An 18,868-nucleotide genomic window follows, 5' to 3' on the forward strand; every position below is an offset into this window, starting at 1 on the left:
AAAAGGGTCTAATGCTCAGGTGGCGCCTTGCGTCCACCTGCCCGTGATGACGCTCAGGGCTATTCCGTGGTTTCAGTTGTTCCCGTGCCCCGTGCCTACCCTGGATACCCCATGCGTGTGATTGCTTATTGTTACACGACCAGCTAACTCCTCCTCACATCCTTAGTGTGTGGTCACCTAGGGATGGGTTGAGGGGGATTGCCATTCGTTATGCACCTCATATCTTTCTGATATTATTATTATTATTTAGGGACACATTTCATGGTTGCATTTCTTTCCTGTGATTGTTATGGTGTAGTGTTTGTGTGATTGTTGCGTTTTTGTTTGTATCGTTATTGTTTACTGTTAGTTTTATTGTTGCATTTTGTTGTTATTGTTATGGTTTGGTGTTGGTTTTGTTGTGTATCACCTGCTGCCACTTTATTTGGTATTGTCTGTTCGCGATGTAAGGCCGGGGTGGATGCCACCCCCTAGGTGGGGTGTGTATGGCATACCCATGTCTGAAGCATGGGTGGCGTTTCTCCCACGTGGTTCCCCATACACCCGGTCCAGCGACTTATTTTAGTCCCATGCTCATGGTTGTTTGTTTTTATGATAATTTTGCCTTCTTTCTGTTATTTCTAAAAGTGTTATGATGGTGGTCCCGCGCTGAAGTCCTATCCCTCGTACCCCTAATGAGTAAAAGTCGTCTTGCGACGACTTGAGGGGGATATGTTGGGCAAAATAACCTGCTGAGCACATATAAATATAGCTAACTCCCACCCTAGCTTGAGGAGCACAACACATGGCAGTCACGTTACAATATAGTCAGCTTTTAACACATAACACAAACATGATAATATAGTCAGGTCAAGGCCAGAGCCAAGGCCCCATTTCCCAAGCAGGCAAATGGTAGACACTAACGGGAGAGCCACATTAATTCATCACACAAGAGATACTTCGAGCACACAAGAGATACTTCGAGAACAAAGGAGACACTGAGGAGCTCTTCCCCGTTAGTAGGAACACAAGAAGATACACTTGCATACACCAGGGCCTGAGAGCCAAGGTCAAGCAAAAACACACAGAACCACACACACCTCATCGAGAGGAGGATACAGTATAAAACTGTATCACACAGGGACTCATGACCCACCTTCTTCTGAAGCAGACCTTCCACGGAGGCGAAGCTCTGGACGAACCATCAGCGCTGATTAGGGACTTAGACATATTCGATTTCTCACGCTTTATGACTCTGTATAACCGTTGCCACTTTACTTAATAAATCCAAGGTCCTCGTGCCGACAGACTTTATTACCTCTCCGTCTCATTTTATCTGATCCAGTAACTAGACAGACCGTTTTTCCCTTCACACACAGCCTTTAGCCGTGTTCTGTAAATATTCTAGAACACACGGGAGTCCTGGAGCTCTATATCTAAATATTATCATATAGCCTACAAAGATATCTATATCATATAATATATATTATCCCGGCCAAAAGCCTTGTGAGCCGATATTATGAATCTCAAACGGCCGCGTTGGGTTCTCCGACGTTCCTGGTTCTTCAACGTCCACATCAATGTGAATACACACACTGTAACGCAAGTGTTTCTTGTCGGTTCTTTGACGTGTCTTGTATCTGAGCCATGGTTGAGAAGGAATTGGGGGAAAGGAACTTTGGTTTGACTCGCTGAAGTACATGAACTGCGACATGCCGCCAGTTGCCGCGAGGCACCATCGCCCGGCAGCGGGCAGCCGGCAGCAGGCAGCGCGCGGTTCCGTCGACTTCAGGTTGATGTGAAAGTGGAAGAACCAGAGACGTCGCAGAACCCGACAAAGTCGTTTGTGATTCATAATATCGTCTGGAGGCGCACACAATATGTTATATGATATAGATATCTATGTATTATATGATATTATTTAGATATAGAGCTCCAGGACTGTAACGCAAGTGTTGTACACTTCCTTGTTATTTGGATAACCGTTCTGCTGTTGGTGTGATGGCGCATAACACGTCGGACTCTCGTCTCTGGTATTTCTACAACGAGACTCGTATTGGGGGTTATCTCAGCCAAGGTTGAGAATGAATTGGGGGGAAGGAACTTTGGCTTTGACTCCCTCAAGAACATGAACCACGACATGGAGGAGAAAGGGATTGTTGGCGGCGAATGTCTCCCGCTTGAGCCCCGCTGAGGGACCACCGCCGGAGGCGGAGGTGCATAAGCGCTGCCCGGCAAAGATCCCTTTCTCCTCCTTGTCGTGGTTCATGTTCTTGAACCACGTCAAAGCCAAAGTTCCTTCCCCCCAATTAATTCTCAACCTTGGCTGAGATAACCAGTGGTGTAGTCTATTTTATTGTAGTGGGTATACTGTGATGATTCCCTCACAGCCTCGTACAAACCCGTCCCACCGGTACGTGTACGTGTGTGGCACTTATGGGATGTCGCACCACACTCACCAACGCAGGGGTCTACAACCCGCTGACCTTTAACGATTATCAACAATCATGTAATGCTGAGTAGGTTTATCCGTTTTAATAACAGTATGAACAAATAGAAGACAAAAATGACAAGTTGTGCTTTGTATATCTATAGTAGCAATAGCACATGCTAAACAAGGACAAAATCTACTCAAAATAATTGAATGAACTGTTTAAAACCCTGGCTATGAGAAGGAGATGACAGGAGACTAATGTTTCACTCTTTCAATTGCTCTAATTTGAGCTCTTACTGTTGTTATCTAACATACCATACAGTAATTGAATTGTGTAAAAGTGTGAAATTACTGCACCTTAAAAATGACCATGAATTAGCTATACTCTCATTTGCATAGTGATTAACATTATGAATTTCAATTGTGTATACCAACTGTATGTTGGCTGACATTTACCTAACTTGTTTTCCCTCCACTCTAACCAAGGATGGCTGTTTTTAAATTCCCTAGCCTGACACCCAGTCCGAAAGGCTGGCCAGGGGTTCTCATCTAAAAGTAACAAGGAGATATAAAGTGGGATTAAAACATTGTCTTCTGTTGACTACTTGTTATGTGGTTTACACATTAATATGGGAGGACTAGACACACACACACACGCACACACACGCGAGAAGGAGGGGCTCGGCCCGCCAACTAACGTGCAGAGATGCAGGGGCAGCTTCGCGCTTCATAACAGAGACAGGGCAGAGCGCGAGCGCGCAGGGGGAATTTTATGAATGTGTGAATGTAGGAGATAACTTCCCCTTCTTAGAGTATTTTATTGCAGTTATACCCAACCGGTATTTGCGAAAAATAAACACAGAAGTGAAAGATCTGTCACAAGACGATTGATACGTATCCGTGCACATTTTTAAGTGGGTATACGCAAATCCTGGTGCGTTCCTAGTGGGTATACGGCGTATACCTGCGTATCACGTAGACTACACCACTGGAGATAACCCCCAATACGAGTCTCGTTGTAGAAATACCAGAGACGAGAGTCCGACGTGTTATGCGCCATCACACCAACAATGAAAGTTTACCATGGTAAATGTACCATGGTAAACTATGGTACATTTTGTACCATGGGATTTTTGACAAGTACCACCCACGGTAAATGTACGCTGGTAAGGTACCATGGTAAATGTACCATGGTAAGTTTACCATGGTAAATGTACCTTGGTATACCATGGGATTTTTGACAAATTTACCATGGTACATTTACCATGGTACCTTTACCATGGTACATTTTACCATGGTACCTTGTCATGGTACATTTACTATGGTAATTACCATGGTGTAGCGGTATCGTATTCACTGTGTATGTTGTATGGTGCGTGCCCCCTTTAAGGGAAGGGGGCGTGGCACCCACCTGGTGTTACAACGCAGGTCTTAAGGAACGCACCTCTGGCTGTGCGGGTTCTGTGTTTTGGGAAATAAATCCTTCTCGTGTTTTTCACCGGCAATCACGTCTCCGTCTCCATTTCATTGCGATCTCCTACATTGGTGACCCTGACGGTTTCCGGACGTTTTACCGGATTACTGTTCTATGCGCTGTAAGAGCGAGGACGCGCAGATCGGAGATTGGGCTATGGAGTTGGATTCGGCGGAAGGTTCCGTGGCTGCTGCTCCGGTGATGGCAGTCTCCCTGAAGCTCCCGGAGTTTTGGGAACGGCAGCCGCGGGTCTGGTTCGCGCAAGCGGAGGCGCAATTCGCGCTGAAGGGGATTACTGCGGATGAAACCAAGTTTTATTATGTAGTCTCCGCGCTTGGTGGCTCGACGGCGGCCAGAGCGATGTATATTCTCGAGGACCCCCCGGCCCGTGGGAAGTATGCATTGCTAAAGGGGTTCCTGATGGAGACGTTCTGTTTGTCGGAGGCTGAACGGGGCGAGCAGCTTCTGGCATTGAATGGCCTCGGGGACTCCAAACCATCGGAACTCATGGATCACATGCTCAATCTCCTGGGGAGTAATAGGCCTTGTTTTTTGTTTCGGGCTTTATTTATGCAGCAGCTGCCAGTGCGTGTTAGGGCAGCTCTAGCCAACAGCGACACCACAGACTTTCGGGCTCTGGCTAGGGAGGCGGATCGTTTTTTCGCCGCCGGGCGCGAGCGCTGCACGGCCGTATTGGCTCACACCACTGGCGACCTGGAGATGACGGACACCATCGCTGTGGCCGCGGCGACACGACGACAGCCACAGCAGTCTGCAGGCCTGTGCTATTTCCACGCCCTGTATGGACCCAAAGCTAGGAGGTGCCGCCCCCCGTGCAGTTTCGTGGCATCGGGAAATGCACGGGCCGGCACTCGCTAGCTGCCGTGTGTGTCGGCCGTTCTGGGGGTCTGTTATTCATCACAGATACAGGCTCTGGGCGACGGTTCCTGTGTGACACGGGGGCCCAGGTGAGCGTTCTGCCCGCGTCACGCATTGACAGAATAGGGGGCGGCCACGGCCCCGCCCTGGAGGCCGCCAACGGCAGCCCCATCCGCACCTTTGGGACTAGGACTGTTAATTTATGTTTCGGGGGTCAGCGTTTCGGCTGGGATTTTGTCACCGCGGAGGTGTCCACACCCCTCCTCGGCGCCGATTTCCTCTGCGCCAATGGCCTTTTGGTGGATGTGATGAACCGGCGCTTGATAAGTGCTGAGACTTTTAGCTCCCTGGCATGTGAGCTCAGTGGCTCGGGCACGACGAAGCTGTCGGGCGCACTCTCACCCTCCGATGTGTTTTCCCCCCTCCTCGCGGAATTCCCGGAGCTTACGGAGCCCACGTTCTCAGCTGCCGCCACCAAGCACGGAGTGGAGCATCATATCGCGACCACTGGCCCGCCGGTCTACGCCAGGGCCCGGCGCCTCGACTCTGCTAAACTCGCCGTTGCTAGGTCTGAGTTTGACACCCTGGAGCGTCTTGGAATTGTCCGGCGATCGGACAGCCCCTGGGCTTCCCCGCTCCACATCGTCTCGAAGCCTGGCGGTGGGTGGCGTCCATGTGGGGATTACCGCCGGCTCAATGACATTACGGTGCCCGACCGCTATCCCATTCCCCACATCCAGGACTTTTCTGCCCGCCTGGCCGGTGCGGTAGTGTTCTCCAAGGTGGACCTCGTTCGGGGCTATCACCAGGTGCCCGTCCAGCCGCAGGACGTCCCGAAAACGGCGGTGATCACTCCGTTTGGACTATTTGAGTTTTTACGGATGCCGTTCGGCCTGAAGAACGCAGCCCAGGCCTTTCAGCGCCTGATGGACACCGTGCTGCGGGACCTGCCATTCCTGTTCGTTTACCTGGATGACATTCTGATCGCCAGCGCCTCCACGGCCGAGCACATGAAGCATCTGCGAACACTCTTCGAGCGGCTCAGCCAGCATGGCCTGATTGTCAATCCAGCCAAGTGCCAATTCGGCCGGATCGCCATTGACTTCCTGGGCCACCGCATCACCAAGGAGGGAGCTGTTCCCCTGCCCTCGAAGGTGGCTGCAGTTGCGGACTTCCAGCGCCCTCTTACAGTTCGGGCCCTGCAGGAGTTTTTGGGGATGGTGAACTTTTACCACCGTTTTGTTCCCCGTGCGGCCCGGCTCATGCGGCCCCTGTATGAGGCACTCAAGGGTAAGACAACGAAGCATATTATTGACTGGACCGCTGAGAGAGAGGCGGCCTTTGGGGACACTAAACGGGCATTGGCCGAGGCGACTATGCTGGCGCATCCTTTGCCTGCGGCGCTGATTGCCCTGACCACCGACGCTTCGGACTATGCAGTTGGTGCTGTGCATGAACAGTTGGTGAACGGCGTCTGGCAGCCGCTGGCATTCTTCAGCCGGCAGCTCCGCCCCTGTGAACGGAAATATAGCACCTTCGATAGAGAGCTCCTCGGCCTTTACCTCGCCATTAGGCATTTCCGTTTCCTGTTGGAGGCTCGGCCATTCTCCGTTTTCGTGGACCACAAGCCATTGACGTTCGCGATGGCGAAGGTTTCGGAGCCGTGGTCTGCCCGTCAGCAGCGCCAGCTGGCCTACATCTCCGAGTTTACCACGGACATCCGCCATGTGGCGGGTAAGGACAATCACGTGGCTGATTGCCTCTCCCGGGCCATCACAGGAGCTGTCCACCTGGGAATCGACTACACCAGCATGGCAGGTGATCAGGCCTCCGACCCGGAGGTCCAGGCTCTGAGGACAGCTGTCACGGGACTCAGGTTGGAGGACATCAAGTACGACAACGTCGGTGCCACGCTCCTGTGTGACGTCTCCACTGGACAGCCAAGGCCGGTCGTGCCCGGCAGTTGGAGGCGTCAGGTTTTCGATGCCGTGCACGGCCTTGCCCATCCTGGGCGGAGGACATCACAGCAGCTGGTGGCCGGGAAGTTTGTCTGGCATGGCCTTAAGAAGGACATTCGGGACTGGGCTCGGGCCTGCGTGGTTTGCCAGCGAGCCAAGGTGCATCGGCATGTGACTGCTCCGCTGGCGCATTTTTCAGTGCCGGAGCGGCGGTTCGACCACGTGCATGTGGACCTGGTGGGGCCCCTGCCGCCCTCTCAAGGGTTCAGCTACCTCCTAACGATGGTGGACAGGACCACCCGCTGGCCGGAGGCTGTCCCGCTGGCATCCACTACGACCTCTGACGTGGCCCGGGCGTTCATAGGCACCTGGGTCGCCCGATTTGGCCCCCCTTCTGATGTCTCCTCTGACAGGGGACCTCAGTTCACTTCCGAGCTGTGGAATGCGGTCGCCGGGGGCCTGGGTGTGCGGCTCCATCGAACAACCGCTTATCACCCACAGGCTAATGGGTTGTGTGAGCGGTTTCATCGCTCCTTGAAAGCTGCACTCCGGGCCAGCCTTACGGATGACGGTTGGGTCGATAGGCTCCCCTGGGTCATGTTGGGCCTCCGGACTGCCCCTAAGGAGGACCTGCGGGCTTCGTCGGCCGAGCTGGTTTACGGACAGCCACTACGGGTTCCTGGGGATTTCATCCCCACCGCCACAGCTCCCTGGTCGGCAGCCCAGGAGCGGACCTCGCTCCAGGACAGGGTCCGGGGTTTCACGCCGGTGCCCACCTCGCAGCACGGCCTCCCGAAGGCTTGTGTGCCGCCCAGCCTGCGGACGGCGGGGTATGTGTTCATCCGCCATGATGCCCATCGGGGCCCTTTCCATCCTCCCTACGACGGTCCGTTTCGCGTCCTGGAGGCCGGGGACAAGGCCTTCTTGGTAGACATCGGGGGCAGGCCTGACTACATTTCGGTCGATCGCCTCAAGCCAGCCCACCTGGATCTGGACCAGCCCGTGGGGTTGGCTCAGCCCCCGCGGCGGGGTCGTCCTCCGGTTTCCAAGCCACACCGTCTCATGACTCCTGCACTGCCTGCTGTGGCCCCCTCGGCCCCCGCACCGGTTCCGCTGAGTCGTTTCGGGCGGGTGCTCAGGGCTCCTTCCCGTTGGCCTTGACTGTTCGGGAGTGTGAATTCTGGGGGGGCGTCTGTAGCGGTATCGTATTCACTGTGTATGTTGTATGGTGCGTGCCCCCTTTAAGGGAAGGGGGCGTGGCACCCACCTGGTGTTACAACGCAGGTCTTAAGGAACGCACCTCTGGCTGTGCGGGTTCTGTGTTTTGGGAAATAAATCCTTCTCGTGTTTTTCACCGGCAATCACGTCTCCGTCTCCATTTCATTGCGATCTCCTACAATGGTACATTTTACCATGGTACCTTTACCATGGTACATTTTACCATGGTACCTTGCCATGGTACCTTTACCATGGTACATTTACCATGGTAATTACCATGGTACATTTACTATGGTAATTACCATGGTACCTTACCATGATACCTTACATTTTACCAAAGTTTACCATAGTAAGTGTGCCATACCATTGTATAAGGAGTGGTAGCTGTCAGGTTGGCTCTGTATCATATGCTTGGCAACAGCATCATAGAACATTTTCCTGCACGACTTTGGTTATGTATAAGCTAGGCTTTACGTAAAAAACACAAATGCTTAGATACAATGAATCGTTTTATTTAATTATATTACAACTCAAGAGGACCAGAATAAAAAATACATATAACCTCAACCAATGACACAAAGGTTATCCATTTTCTACAAATCGAACTTTTCGCTAACATTCTGATTAAAATCTCCATATATAGCATTAAGTCCGGTCAGACTTATCTTTACGCCGCAGAATTTTGGCTGCATTAGACAATTTTTCCCTCATGAAGCGCCTGATGTCAGCTTCCGCTGCCTCGGGGAAGACCTTGCGTGCTTCAGCTGTGCATAAAAAAACAAAGATTCAGTAACACTGCCCCTTGTAGACATTGACAACTGAATGCAAGGATTAATTAACACAACCATTTTGGTGGTTCATGTATTTATATATACTAGTCACAGATCACATGCGAGTACCACCAACACAAATAGCATGTTTGGGATATCAATGTTACTACAGATAAAATATGTCATAAGGTTAGCGAAAATAGGTAAGAAAGGCAATTGCTAATTACCAATAATTTCCATGACATGGTCACGAGGCAGTGCCGCCTTGACGTTGGCTGCCTTCGTTGAGGATAACCCAGACACGCTGTGTGTCGCCATATATTCCGTAGAGTAAATCCCGTGCATGAGGTCATTCACAAATTTTTGTGCCGAGGTCCGTGAAGATCTCGATTTCACAGATTGAGAGATGATCTGAAAAAAAGTCTCCATGATTTAGTTTCCTTCCCAACATATGACCATTTATGGAACAACGACAAGATTATGTCAACACATAGTAGATACACTTATATATAAGTGTATGTATACTAGAGATGCACCGATTGCAAAATTCTTGGCCGATACCGATTTCCGGTTTTTAAGGAGGTCTGACCTGCCAAAACCGGTTTTTCCGATACCGATTTTCTAAGAAATAATTATAATCATATAATAGCAGTGATGTTGATAGGTTTTCAATGTAGTGAGTCCCCGGGACCCGAGTTGGGTGGGTCCCTGAGAAATTCAATGGGTCCCGACTCCCCAGTTTAAAAAATGTGTTTCTTTTTTATTATTATTCTATTTCTTAAATTAAATTAATAGTGTTAAACTCAATACATGAAATTGTCATCTGAAAAGCGCAGCCATTTGTAGTATGTGGTGAGCCACTGCTTCAGAAAAGTTCGCTTTTTTTGGGAGGAACATGCAGAAGGTTGAGGCACTTCTTCTGCAGTGGGCTCATCAGGCTCAGTAGAGGGGGAGGCAGAAGTAGGTACAGGCAATGTTGAGGTACTCTCTCTAGGCTGATCAGAGTCAGGGAGGAGTGCAGAGGTAGTGGGGACAGAAAATGCAGCTGCAATAGTTTGCTGACCTGCAATAGGTTTAATCTTTTTCTTTGGTGGTATTTTTGCGTTCTCTCTTCTCTGCCTGTTTCTCGAGAAAAACTGGATCTCGTTGGAAGCGCGATGTATGCGCAGGCGCCGTTTGGGCATAACAATATGGCGGCTGCCGTTCAATGTCGTTTTCATCACCACCACCGGATTATGTTTCATTTATTTCATTACAGCACGTCCCCTAAACGTTACAACATAATCGACACGAATGAGCACAGCATCGAGCAGTGGAAACGTGGGTTTATTTACTATGAAGTTCGTATTTTTAATTGTTGAAATGAAATCAGCGGTGACGAGCTAGTTGTTTTGGTAGCGGCTAAATTAGCATGTCGCGATACTTTGTACAGGGGATCACGTCTGCGTCGAGTAGATGCGCAGAGGGTTGAAACAGCGCTTGTCCGGCCTGCTCACAAGAAGGTTTCTTTGGCCAGTTACTGTACATTAAACACGAGTTGTTTAATGTTCACAATGTATCGTTTTTCATGGGGAAAATGAGATGCGTCCCCGGGACGCATGGATAGTGAGTTTAGTGCGTCCTTTCAGATTTTAATGCGACATGTTTTCTTTCCGCGCTCTGGGCGCCTTGAGCTGCTACGCACCGCGCATGCGGGTGAGTTTGATCGGCCGAAAACCGGAAATTACGACAGTGACCGGCAGGTCACCGATTGTTGCCGATTGGATACAAAACCGGCTTTTTTAATCGGCGGCCGATTGATCGGTGCATCTCTAATGTATACTATACAAGTCCTGCAGCTAGGAGATGAGTATTATTATTCATAAACATAGCCACACAAGAAAAAAAGTTAAATACGTACCACAGAATCATTTGAGGCAGATTCATCTTCATTGGTTACATCCAATGGTGTTGATGGTTTGGCCGTATTGGCCGCAATAGGCGGTTGACACCTTCGTGCCTGCTCCACTGAGGGCGCTGCCGATCTCACCAGCATCTCTGCTCTTATGCCCAGAATCTCTTGTCTGATGCCTCTCACTTCATTCACCATTGCCTGCATTTGTCGTACTGCTTCAGCACATCTGCATACGTAAATTAATGTTGCATTATTTACTCATTTCGTGATGATATACAATAAATCTGTTACCCTTGCTAATATCCATGTCTGGTTGGTCAAATAACCATTCAATCAATTCCATGCACTTGACAATCATGATAAAAACTGGATGTATCCAGCACCATATGAAAGGAAACCCATACTAATGATATATGTGCTATGGTATGAACCAGATTAGACCACAATAATTAGTTCCTTTTCTGAGACAAAATTACTTAAATTATTATGGTAATGCATATATTATATATATTATGTTTGTAGCATTCAAGGAGTCACCCTACATTAAATAATAGATATTTCAGTAGGTGCATGGCATCAAGTAACCTTTAATTAGCAAGTCTTAATTTCTATTTACCTTTTGCCACAAGGAGTCTCAGTTGAGCGAGATGGGGTCTCAGTTGCAGTTATGGCAGAGTTGTCAATATCCAACTGAAAGAGAAATATTGATATATATGTATATGCCTCTGAGAATAAATGATCTACAATAAACAGTTATTCATGTATTTATACATAGGACCACTTGTATGTTAATTCCAAATGTTCACCATATTCCCTATACTAACATAATGAGAAATCTCACTTGTGCATTTTTGTACTTCTGCAAAATACTTTTGCTGGCACTTTGTGCAGTTGATGCCTGCTTGCGTTTTGACTTGGTCTTCGGCTGCAATAAAAAAAAGTAATTAACATATATAATAGCCATTATTGCATATGCACCAGCATTTAAATTGCTTCTTATAAGATTGTTATTACGATAAAGGATACCAAAACACTGATAAAAAGGATCGATAAATAAGCTTATATCAGAAGTAATAATAAGATAACTATGAGACTATTTGACCATTTTGTTCAGATTAGTTCAAAAAAAAAATTGGTCAACAATTATTAAAGCTATATACTTTTAATAATGTTTGGAATATTAAATCAACACACTAAATTGTATATTAAATGCAGAATAAACTACAATACATATTTAAAAATGTTAATTAAAATCTGCATAAGAAGATTCCATGGATACATCATTACCTCGGCCACATGCTCATCATTTCCATCCTCAGATGGCGCCACGTTCTTTGAATTTGGAATTTTTCGCCTTTGGCCTTTTCCACATTTAGATGTAGGTGTGACTGCCACATCCAGAAGGCCTAACTCCGCTTTCTTCCTCACTTCGACCAGTTCTCTCCTATCCTCTATTAAGTCGGGATTAAATAGAAAGAACATCAGATAATGCTAGTCGTATGCATATAAGTCATAATTAACTTCCATTTAATAAAGTTGCAACAAGCTTAGCTGCATGAGAACTAGATCTAGGCGATAGGCCTAGTAGATGCATATATATGCATGCATAGGTGTAAATTATTTACGGAAATTACTGCACGAGCACACTGCAGTAAATCAATAGATAGGCCTACATCTAACTGATATAATTAAGTAGGCCTATATACGTTACTGTTATAAGTTACTATTGGTCCAAATAGAACATGATTTTATGTAATTGTCAGTCTTACCTCCGGTTGCCATTATTTTGGCCGAACAAAGTTTAACTTTTCCATTTCGTTCCCTCCATCGCACGATATATTCTTGTGCTTCATTCTGCTCGTCAAATTCTCCCTCAATCCAGGAAAGCTCACCAATGTCGACAGAAAAATCATCAAAGGCAAAAACAGCCAACATTACCATCGTGTTAATATTGATAGTTCTTCAAGTCAGACTACTTCGAACCGCGACCGTTAGTGCTCCGCTGCGAAAGGCCGCCACAATATTTAAAAATAAACCGGATAAGCGGTAGGTCCTAAAACTCGGAATCACACGTGATAATTAGCGGTCTAACAGGATCATGCAAAAATGAATATGCAATTTGCAAACTGACTACACTCAATAGCTCTGTGAGTAATGGTCCAAGCGCGAAAAATCAGCATTTGATATTCAATATTCCGCATTGTACCAGATTTCATCGCACATGCGCACACCTGCGACCGGAAACTGGAGTGCGATCCAGAACGAGGATTGCGTCAAGTTGATTGAGAGGAAAGAGCAATGGCGACCTACCTGTAGTTGTTTTTAAGAGTGGGATCGAGAAATGGATCGTGGGAGAAAGATTCCGCCATCTTATAAGCGATATTTATCTGACGAATCACAAGATATTCCTCGGACTACTGAGTTATATCGAAAGCTTCCGAAGTCGGCGAGGACGGAACCGACGTCATCGTCAGATTCTGAAGATGAATTACACGGGTTGCCGCCTGCGTCTGCATCAGACATTTCAGAACAAGAACTTTCAGAACAAGAACAAGTTGTACAATGTCAAATAGAGTAAGTATAAGTGGATCGGTGTAACTTACACCTGATGCCATTTATTACCTGAGCAACTTTTTAACTGTTTAAGGCACTTATGGTACTCTATATTTAGTATATCGAGGCAGTAAAATAATCAGTGTATAAGCAATAACTCATTCTCTCTTTAAAAAATATTATTTCATTTAATTATATAAATCATTATTTTCTATGTCAAACATTTGTATGTGACATGTTTTATAGGTATAATATAAGTGTAAACATGGAACCATATGGTCAGTTACTGTGTAACTGAAGCACAAATATTTACATAAATTTTCCCTTTATGTATATTTTTATATATTGTCTTTCTAGTGACATCAGTGATTCATCTGAAGATGTCTCTGCTGGCTCTGGCCCAGAAAGGGGATTACAAATGGAAGTTGGAAATATGGATGAACATGGAGGCAACACATGTGACAGTGAGCTACTACAGCATATGGTAGGCCTACATTATTTTCCATATTTTTTAATGATGACCTATGCGATATATCAACAATTAATGCAACTGTGTACAATGTTAAAGTTAAGTAAAAAGAACATTTCACGTAAAACAATACTGGAATAAGTTTGATAAGCGATAAGAAAAGGAGCTGAGAGAGAAAAGAAGAATGCAGAATAAGGCTATTCTTCAACTTTGGTGAGACATAAGCGATAATGATTATGTTAACAAGATGTGAATCCTCTTCAAAGCAGCAGTGTTCATAAGCCAGATAGAAAATAATGACCAAGCCAATATAGCCATGGAACCTTGCATTAATACTAATCCTGATATTTCATTTCCAGAATGCTCAACAAGAAGAATATGATGGCGCAGAGCAATATATAGCAGGGGATGGCCACGAACATGGACAGCCTGGCTTTCGTCAGGTTAGTTTATATATATAACTTGTCTGTTATAACAAGTAATGTATAAAAACGGGTGACTTTTTAGTTTTACTTAGAGAACCATATCAAGGTGTAGCGTGCCGAGGGTGTAAGTGGCCAAATCGTATCGCTGCCACGAAAACCGTAGCGTGCCAAGGGTGTATGTTGTAATTACACACTGCTCTGGGGCCCACACCGTAAACTAAACACAGTATACGGTGTGGGGCCCCTACCCCCCCCCCCCTCCACGGATTTACCGCGCCTGTGCTGCCACCACATACAAATGTATGATCAAACTATCAATATAATTGAAATATATATGGCATCAGCCTCTTGGTAAATATACTGATAACTATAATTCAAAGAACCACCATGGTCACAAACTGAAATATCACTGTACATGCTGCCTCAAGTCTCTCTTTACATTCAATATATCCTCTAGTTGCCTAATTGCTGGTCGCATAAATCTATTACAGTATTCCTCTTATCCCCAAGCTAATTCTTTACATACCACTGCTGATTCCTCTCAATATACCTCCAAAATACAGCTCTCTGACCTAGACCTCCAAGACAAGCTTATTCCCACATTTTACCTTCCTGATACTGCACAAATACTTATAAAAGAAAATAGCAAAGACTCAAAGAAAAGAGTAAAGAGGTGCGCTGCTGCTGCGCTAAGAGGAGAAGGTTACTAAAGAGGTGTGCGGATGCTACGCTAAGGGGAGAGAGGTGCGCAAACGTTGCGCTGAGAGTGTTAGAGGTGCGCTGATGCTGCGCTGTCCCCCCAACTCCAACTGGCTTTCTGGCTTGATGTAGGGCCTTTGATAGCCACATCCGAGTGACGCTACCCCTAAACTGACCAATGAGCGAAACTGAAATGAAAGAAACTGTATTCATACACTTTAAAATAGGGCCAAGATGCTCATCATTATCCTTCGAACTACTGGGGAAACTTGCTACATAAAAAAAAAAAGATGCATCAACTATTCATAAATATACTGGGGATAAATACTCGAATCCTCTAAATCTTCTCCCGCACTTGCTCCAACTTCTTTCCTCTCCTGGCAGATGTTTACTACGCAATCTCACCCACGCGCCCCCTGCCGTTGTATTTCTTCCTACCATTATGCTAGTTCCCATATGCCGTGCTACTTCTTATCATTCCGCTAGTTCCCCTATGCAAATTCGCAACAAAGGCATGGCATTGATTCAACAGACCCCCACCAACTGCAGCACCTTTCAGCCCTGAATCTAAATGGTTATAATTGTTGGTGATTGATCTTAGTAACTGTTGTGCAATTATATAATTGTATAATTGTATAACACTTCTTAACAATATCTATAATGCAAATTGTTATGATCTGTATATGGTATAACAATGATTTGTTGTGTAGCAAGTATTGGATAAATGACAATTATCAGCATAATACCTATTAAAGTGCAATATTTGTTGATGTTTTTTCAGGAGAAGCTGTTTGATGAAAAGCACTTTGACGCCAACAACCCTGTCTTTGAAGGAGCTGATGTTTCAAAGGGACAACTGCTAGCGATGCTGATGGGGGTGTGCCTAAGGCACGGATTATCTGGTGTTTCCATGAAAGACCTTCTCGATTTGTTTAATACCGTCATTCCAGGATGTGTTCCCTCAAGCAAGTGGTACTTGGACAAAGCTTTCTTCAATCTGTCCGACAAGGCAGAGTTGCACTTCTATTGCACGGACTGTGTAGGATACATCGGCAAAGGACCAGACTACCATTGTGAAACTTGCCTGAAGCATTGGCACAAGGAGGAACTTCTCAAATCTGCAAGTTACTTTCTGGTGATGCCTTTAGCCGATCAGCTCAAAAACATTTTGCCACAGTCGGCACTGCGGGGCCACTTTCGACATGATGAGAGTGTAGGAGACATAAACACAGGAAAGCTATACCAAGATCAGGGTGATTTTATTGACAATCCAGACAATGTCACCATATCTTTCAATTGTGACGGCGTTCCCGTTTTAAAATCTTCGCAGTATTCTCTTTGGCCAATACTCTGCACAATAAACGAGCTGTCACTGGACGAAAGAGGCAAATCCATTATGTTGCATAGTTTGTGGTTTGGGCGGCACAAACCCCGGGTCGACACCTATTTCGCTCCGTTCATTGCTGAGCTCCAGAGTTTACATGAGAATGGTGTAGCTTGGATCGATAGTACTGGCCTGCAGAGGAATAGTAGAGTGCATGCACTAGTTTGTGTCTGTGATGCTGTGGCGCGGGCCATGATTCAAAACTTTAAACAGTTTAACGGAAAATATGGATGTGGCTTTTGTTGGCCATGAAGGTGAAGTTGTTGACAAGGGAAAGGGGCACACCAGGGTGTATCCTGTACAAGCTGATATTGTACCGTTAAGATCCATGGCGAGCACAGTTGAGTTAGCCGAAAGAGCAACTGAGAGCGGCGAAGCTCAGATGGGTGTAAAAGGGGCGAGTCCTTTGTTTCTGTTACCTTCCTTTGACTTTGTCAAAGGATTTGTACCAGATTACATGCATTCTGTGTGTCTAGGAGTCGTTAGACAGTTTACCAACCTGTGGCTTGATGGCAAGTATAGTGCCGAAGAATATCACCTACTCCCTGACCAAATGAGACAGATTGACAGTGCCCTATGTGAGATCAAGCCCCCAAGTGAAGTCCGGCGAAACCCAAGACCGCTTTCTGAGAGAGCCTTTTGGAAAGCCACTGAATGGAGAGCGTTTCTGTTGTTGTATTCCCCAGTTGTTATGAAAGACTTTCTACCCAGGAGGTTTTACAAACATTGGATGCTACTTGCATTTGCATTACATATTCTTCTCTCCTCCGTGACAACGCAGGATCAGGTCAACTGTGCAGAACTGTGTCTAGTCCAGTTTGTGGCACAGATTCCTCAACTGTATGGCATCGAACACTGCTCATATAACTCTCATTTGCTTGTGCATCTGGCACAGAGTGTGAGGGACTGGGGGTCGTTGTGGGCCAACTCTGCATTTGTATATGAAGATGCAAATGGGAAGTTACTTGATTTGTTCAATGGCACGCAGGCGGTACCTTGTCAGATTTTTAAGTACTTCTTTGCCCAGCAGAGGTTAATTCGTTCAGGAACTGCAGTGTTTGAGGACGCACCAAGACCAGTCAGTGAGCTTTTTTGTCGATTAACCGGTTTGGATTATCTGACGAAGGCAGGAACTGTCATTGCCAGGCACATAGTGATGTTGGGGAAATGTAATTACAGGCAGTTATCTGCGTGTGAAAGAGTTGCACTGGAAAATAGATTCCCATTAAACGATTATCTGCACAATATTCCTTGTCGAATATTCAAACGTTGTGTTGTATGGAAAATGTTACTGACAACCCAAGGCTACGCAGCTGGCTACAAGAGAAACAATTCTGTAATTGCAACAGAAGGAACATATGGGTTGATAGCTTCTTTTGTAGTCTTATCCAAAGTCTGTCAATGCGAACAAGATTGTTCATGCTCAGAGTTGCTTATATATTATTATGAGTTGTCTCCGACGCAAAACCAATTTGTCGTCTATGACGGTGATATCAATGTCAATGTGTCAAAGTTCCTTGTTCAGGTTGAGAACACTGGACGTTTGATGGTGTGCACCTCAAGGGAAGTGAAGGCCAAGTGTACTCTTGTGGAACATGCTAACCGTGTTCACGTTGTAAAAATGCCTGCATTTGAAAGGGACTAAAAATAAGTTTCTCTGTGATAATCTACACTGCTCATTCGTTCATATATAGTTATTCTATAGAGAGTTTTCGGTCAAATTGACAAAACTTTATGTTAGTAAACTTCAGAGTAAATTTTTAACTCATGTTGCTTATTTTATTAACATATGATTCAACAAATGGTGTACAGGAGTAAACGGTTTAACATTTAAAATGTAATTTCTATTATTGATTGTGTTTTGTTCTTACCGTGCCAAATGTTTGCTTCCACTACATTGCAATTTGCAAAAGTGTAAAAGAGAATTTCTAATGAGGAATGTGAAGCCAAACGTATTGTGCACGACTATTTTATAATGTTCATGTCCTTCATATGACTTGTCTCTTAAAGTACACTGATTTTAATCGTACATGAAGCATACATAAGTGGATGATATGTTGGTATCTATAAGTTATCACACATGAACGTTGATGCTGTTTAAATAAATACATCAATGATCAATTGTACATCTTCATAAAATGTGATTTGCTGTGTCTCCAAAAGTATATTCCTTTTTGAAAGAAAATAAATCATTTATAATTGGATATGCTTGTGTCTTGATGTTATTACACATGTACCGTTGTGCTGTTTAAGAAAATACATTCATAGTAAAAGTTCCATGTAACATGATATTGTGCATTATGGCAGGGACTCTTGCTGGGCTAGTTTAATTTTGACAAACATTCTACATCAGGGGTTTTCAAAGTGTGAGAGAGTGAGCCCCCCCTCAGAGAAAAAAATTCAGCTGAGCCCCCCCCCCCCCAATTTTTTTTTCTAAATACCTGTGTTTTGAAAGCTATTTTAATTATTTTACACATTTCAAACATCTCCGATCATAATTTTAAAACATTTGGAACATATTTTTGAAACATTTGAAACAAATTTTTTAACATATTTTTTAAACATATTTCTGAAACATTACATCTTTTTGCGTTTTTAAACAACAAAATGTAACAACTTTATCTAAGCATGTTTTAGCTTAACCTTTTTTAAATACATTTGAACATCTTAATCTGTGTAAACTGCCAGTTTACAGATTCATTCAGGGTCCCCGACTCTGAATTTTCTGAGTC

General features: G+C 45.4%; 1 protein-coding gene across 1 annotated transcript; it reads right to left on the reverse strand.

The window, feature by feature from the left end:
- Positions 1 to 8,577: 8,577 nt before the first annotated feature.
- Positions 8,578 to 13,256, reverse strand: si:ch211-194k22.8 (BEN domain-containing protein 6). Its single transcript, XM_056580499.1, has 6 exons — positions 11,894 to 13,256; positions 11,448 to 11,531; positions 11,223 to 11,296; positions 10,613 to 10,832; positions 8,940 to 9,123; positions 8,578 to 8,706 (listed from the first exon to the last, which is right to left on the reverse strand). The coding sequence occupies exons 1-6, from the start codon at positions 12,086 to 12,088 to the stop codon at positions 8,588 to 8,590; spliced, it is 876 nt and encodes a 291-aa protein (XP_056436474.1). The 5' UTR covers positions 12,089 to 13,256; the 3' UTR covers positions 8,578 to 8,587.
- Positions 13,257 to 18,868: the final 5,612 nt, after the last annotated feature.

This window comes from Gadus chalcogrammus, chromosome 20 (assembly GCF_026213295.1).
Source record: "Gadus chalcogrammus isolate NIFS_2021 chromosome 20, NIFS_Gcha_1.0, whole genome shotgun sequence".
Taxonomy (NCBI): Eukaryota; Metazoa; Chordata; class Actinopteri; order Gadiformes; family Gadidae; genus Gadus; species Gadus chalcogrammus.

Coding starts and splice junctions, on each gene's coding strand:
- si:ch211-194k22.8 (XM_056580499.1), bottom strand. CDS start 12,088: ATGTTCTTTCTATTTAATCCCGACTTAATAGAGGATAGGAGAGAACTG. Junction 11,532..11,893: donor ATGATGAGCATGTGGCCGAG/GTAATGATGTAT, acceptor TTTTTATTGCAG/CCGAAGACCAAGTCAAAACG. Junction 10,833..11,222: donor GAGACTCCTTGTGGCAAAAG/GTAAATAGAAAT, acceptor TTACGTATGCAG/ATGTGCTGAAGCAGTACGAC.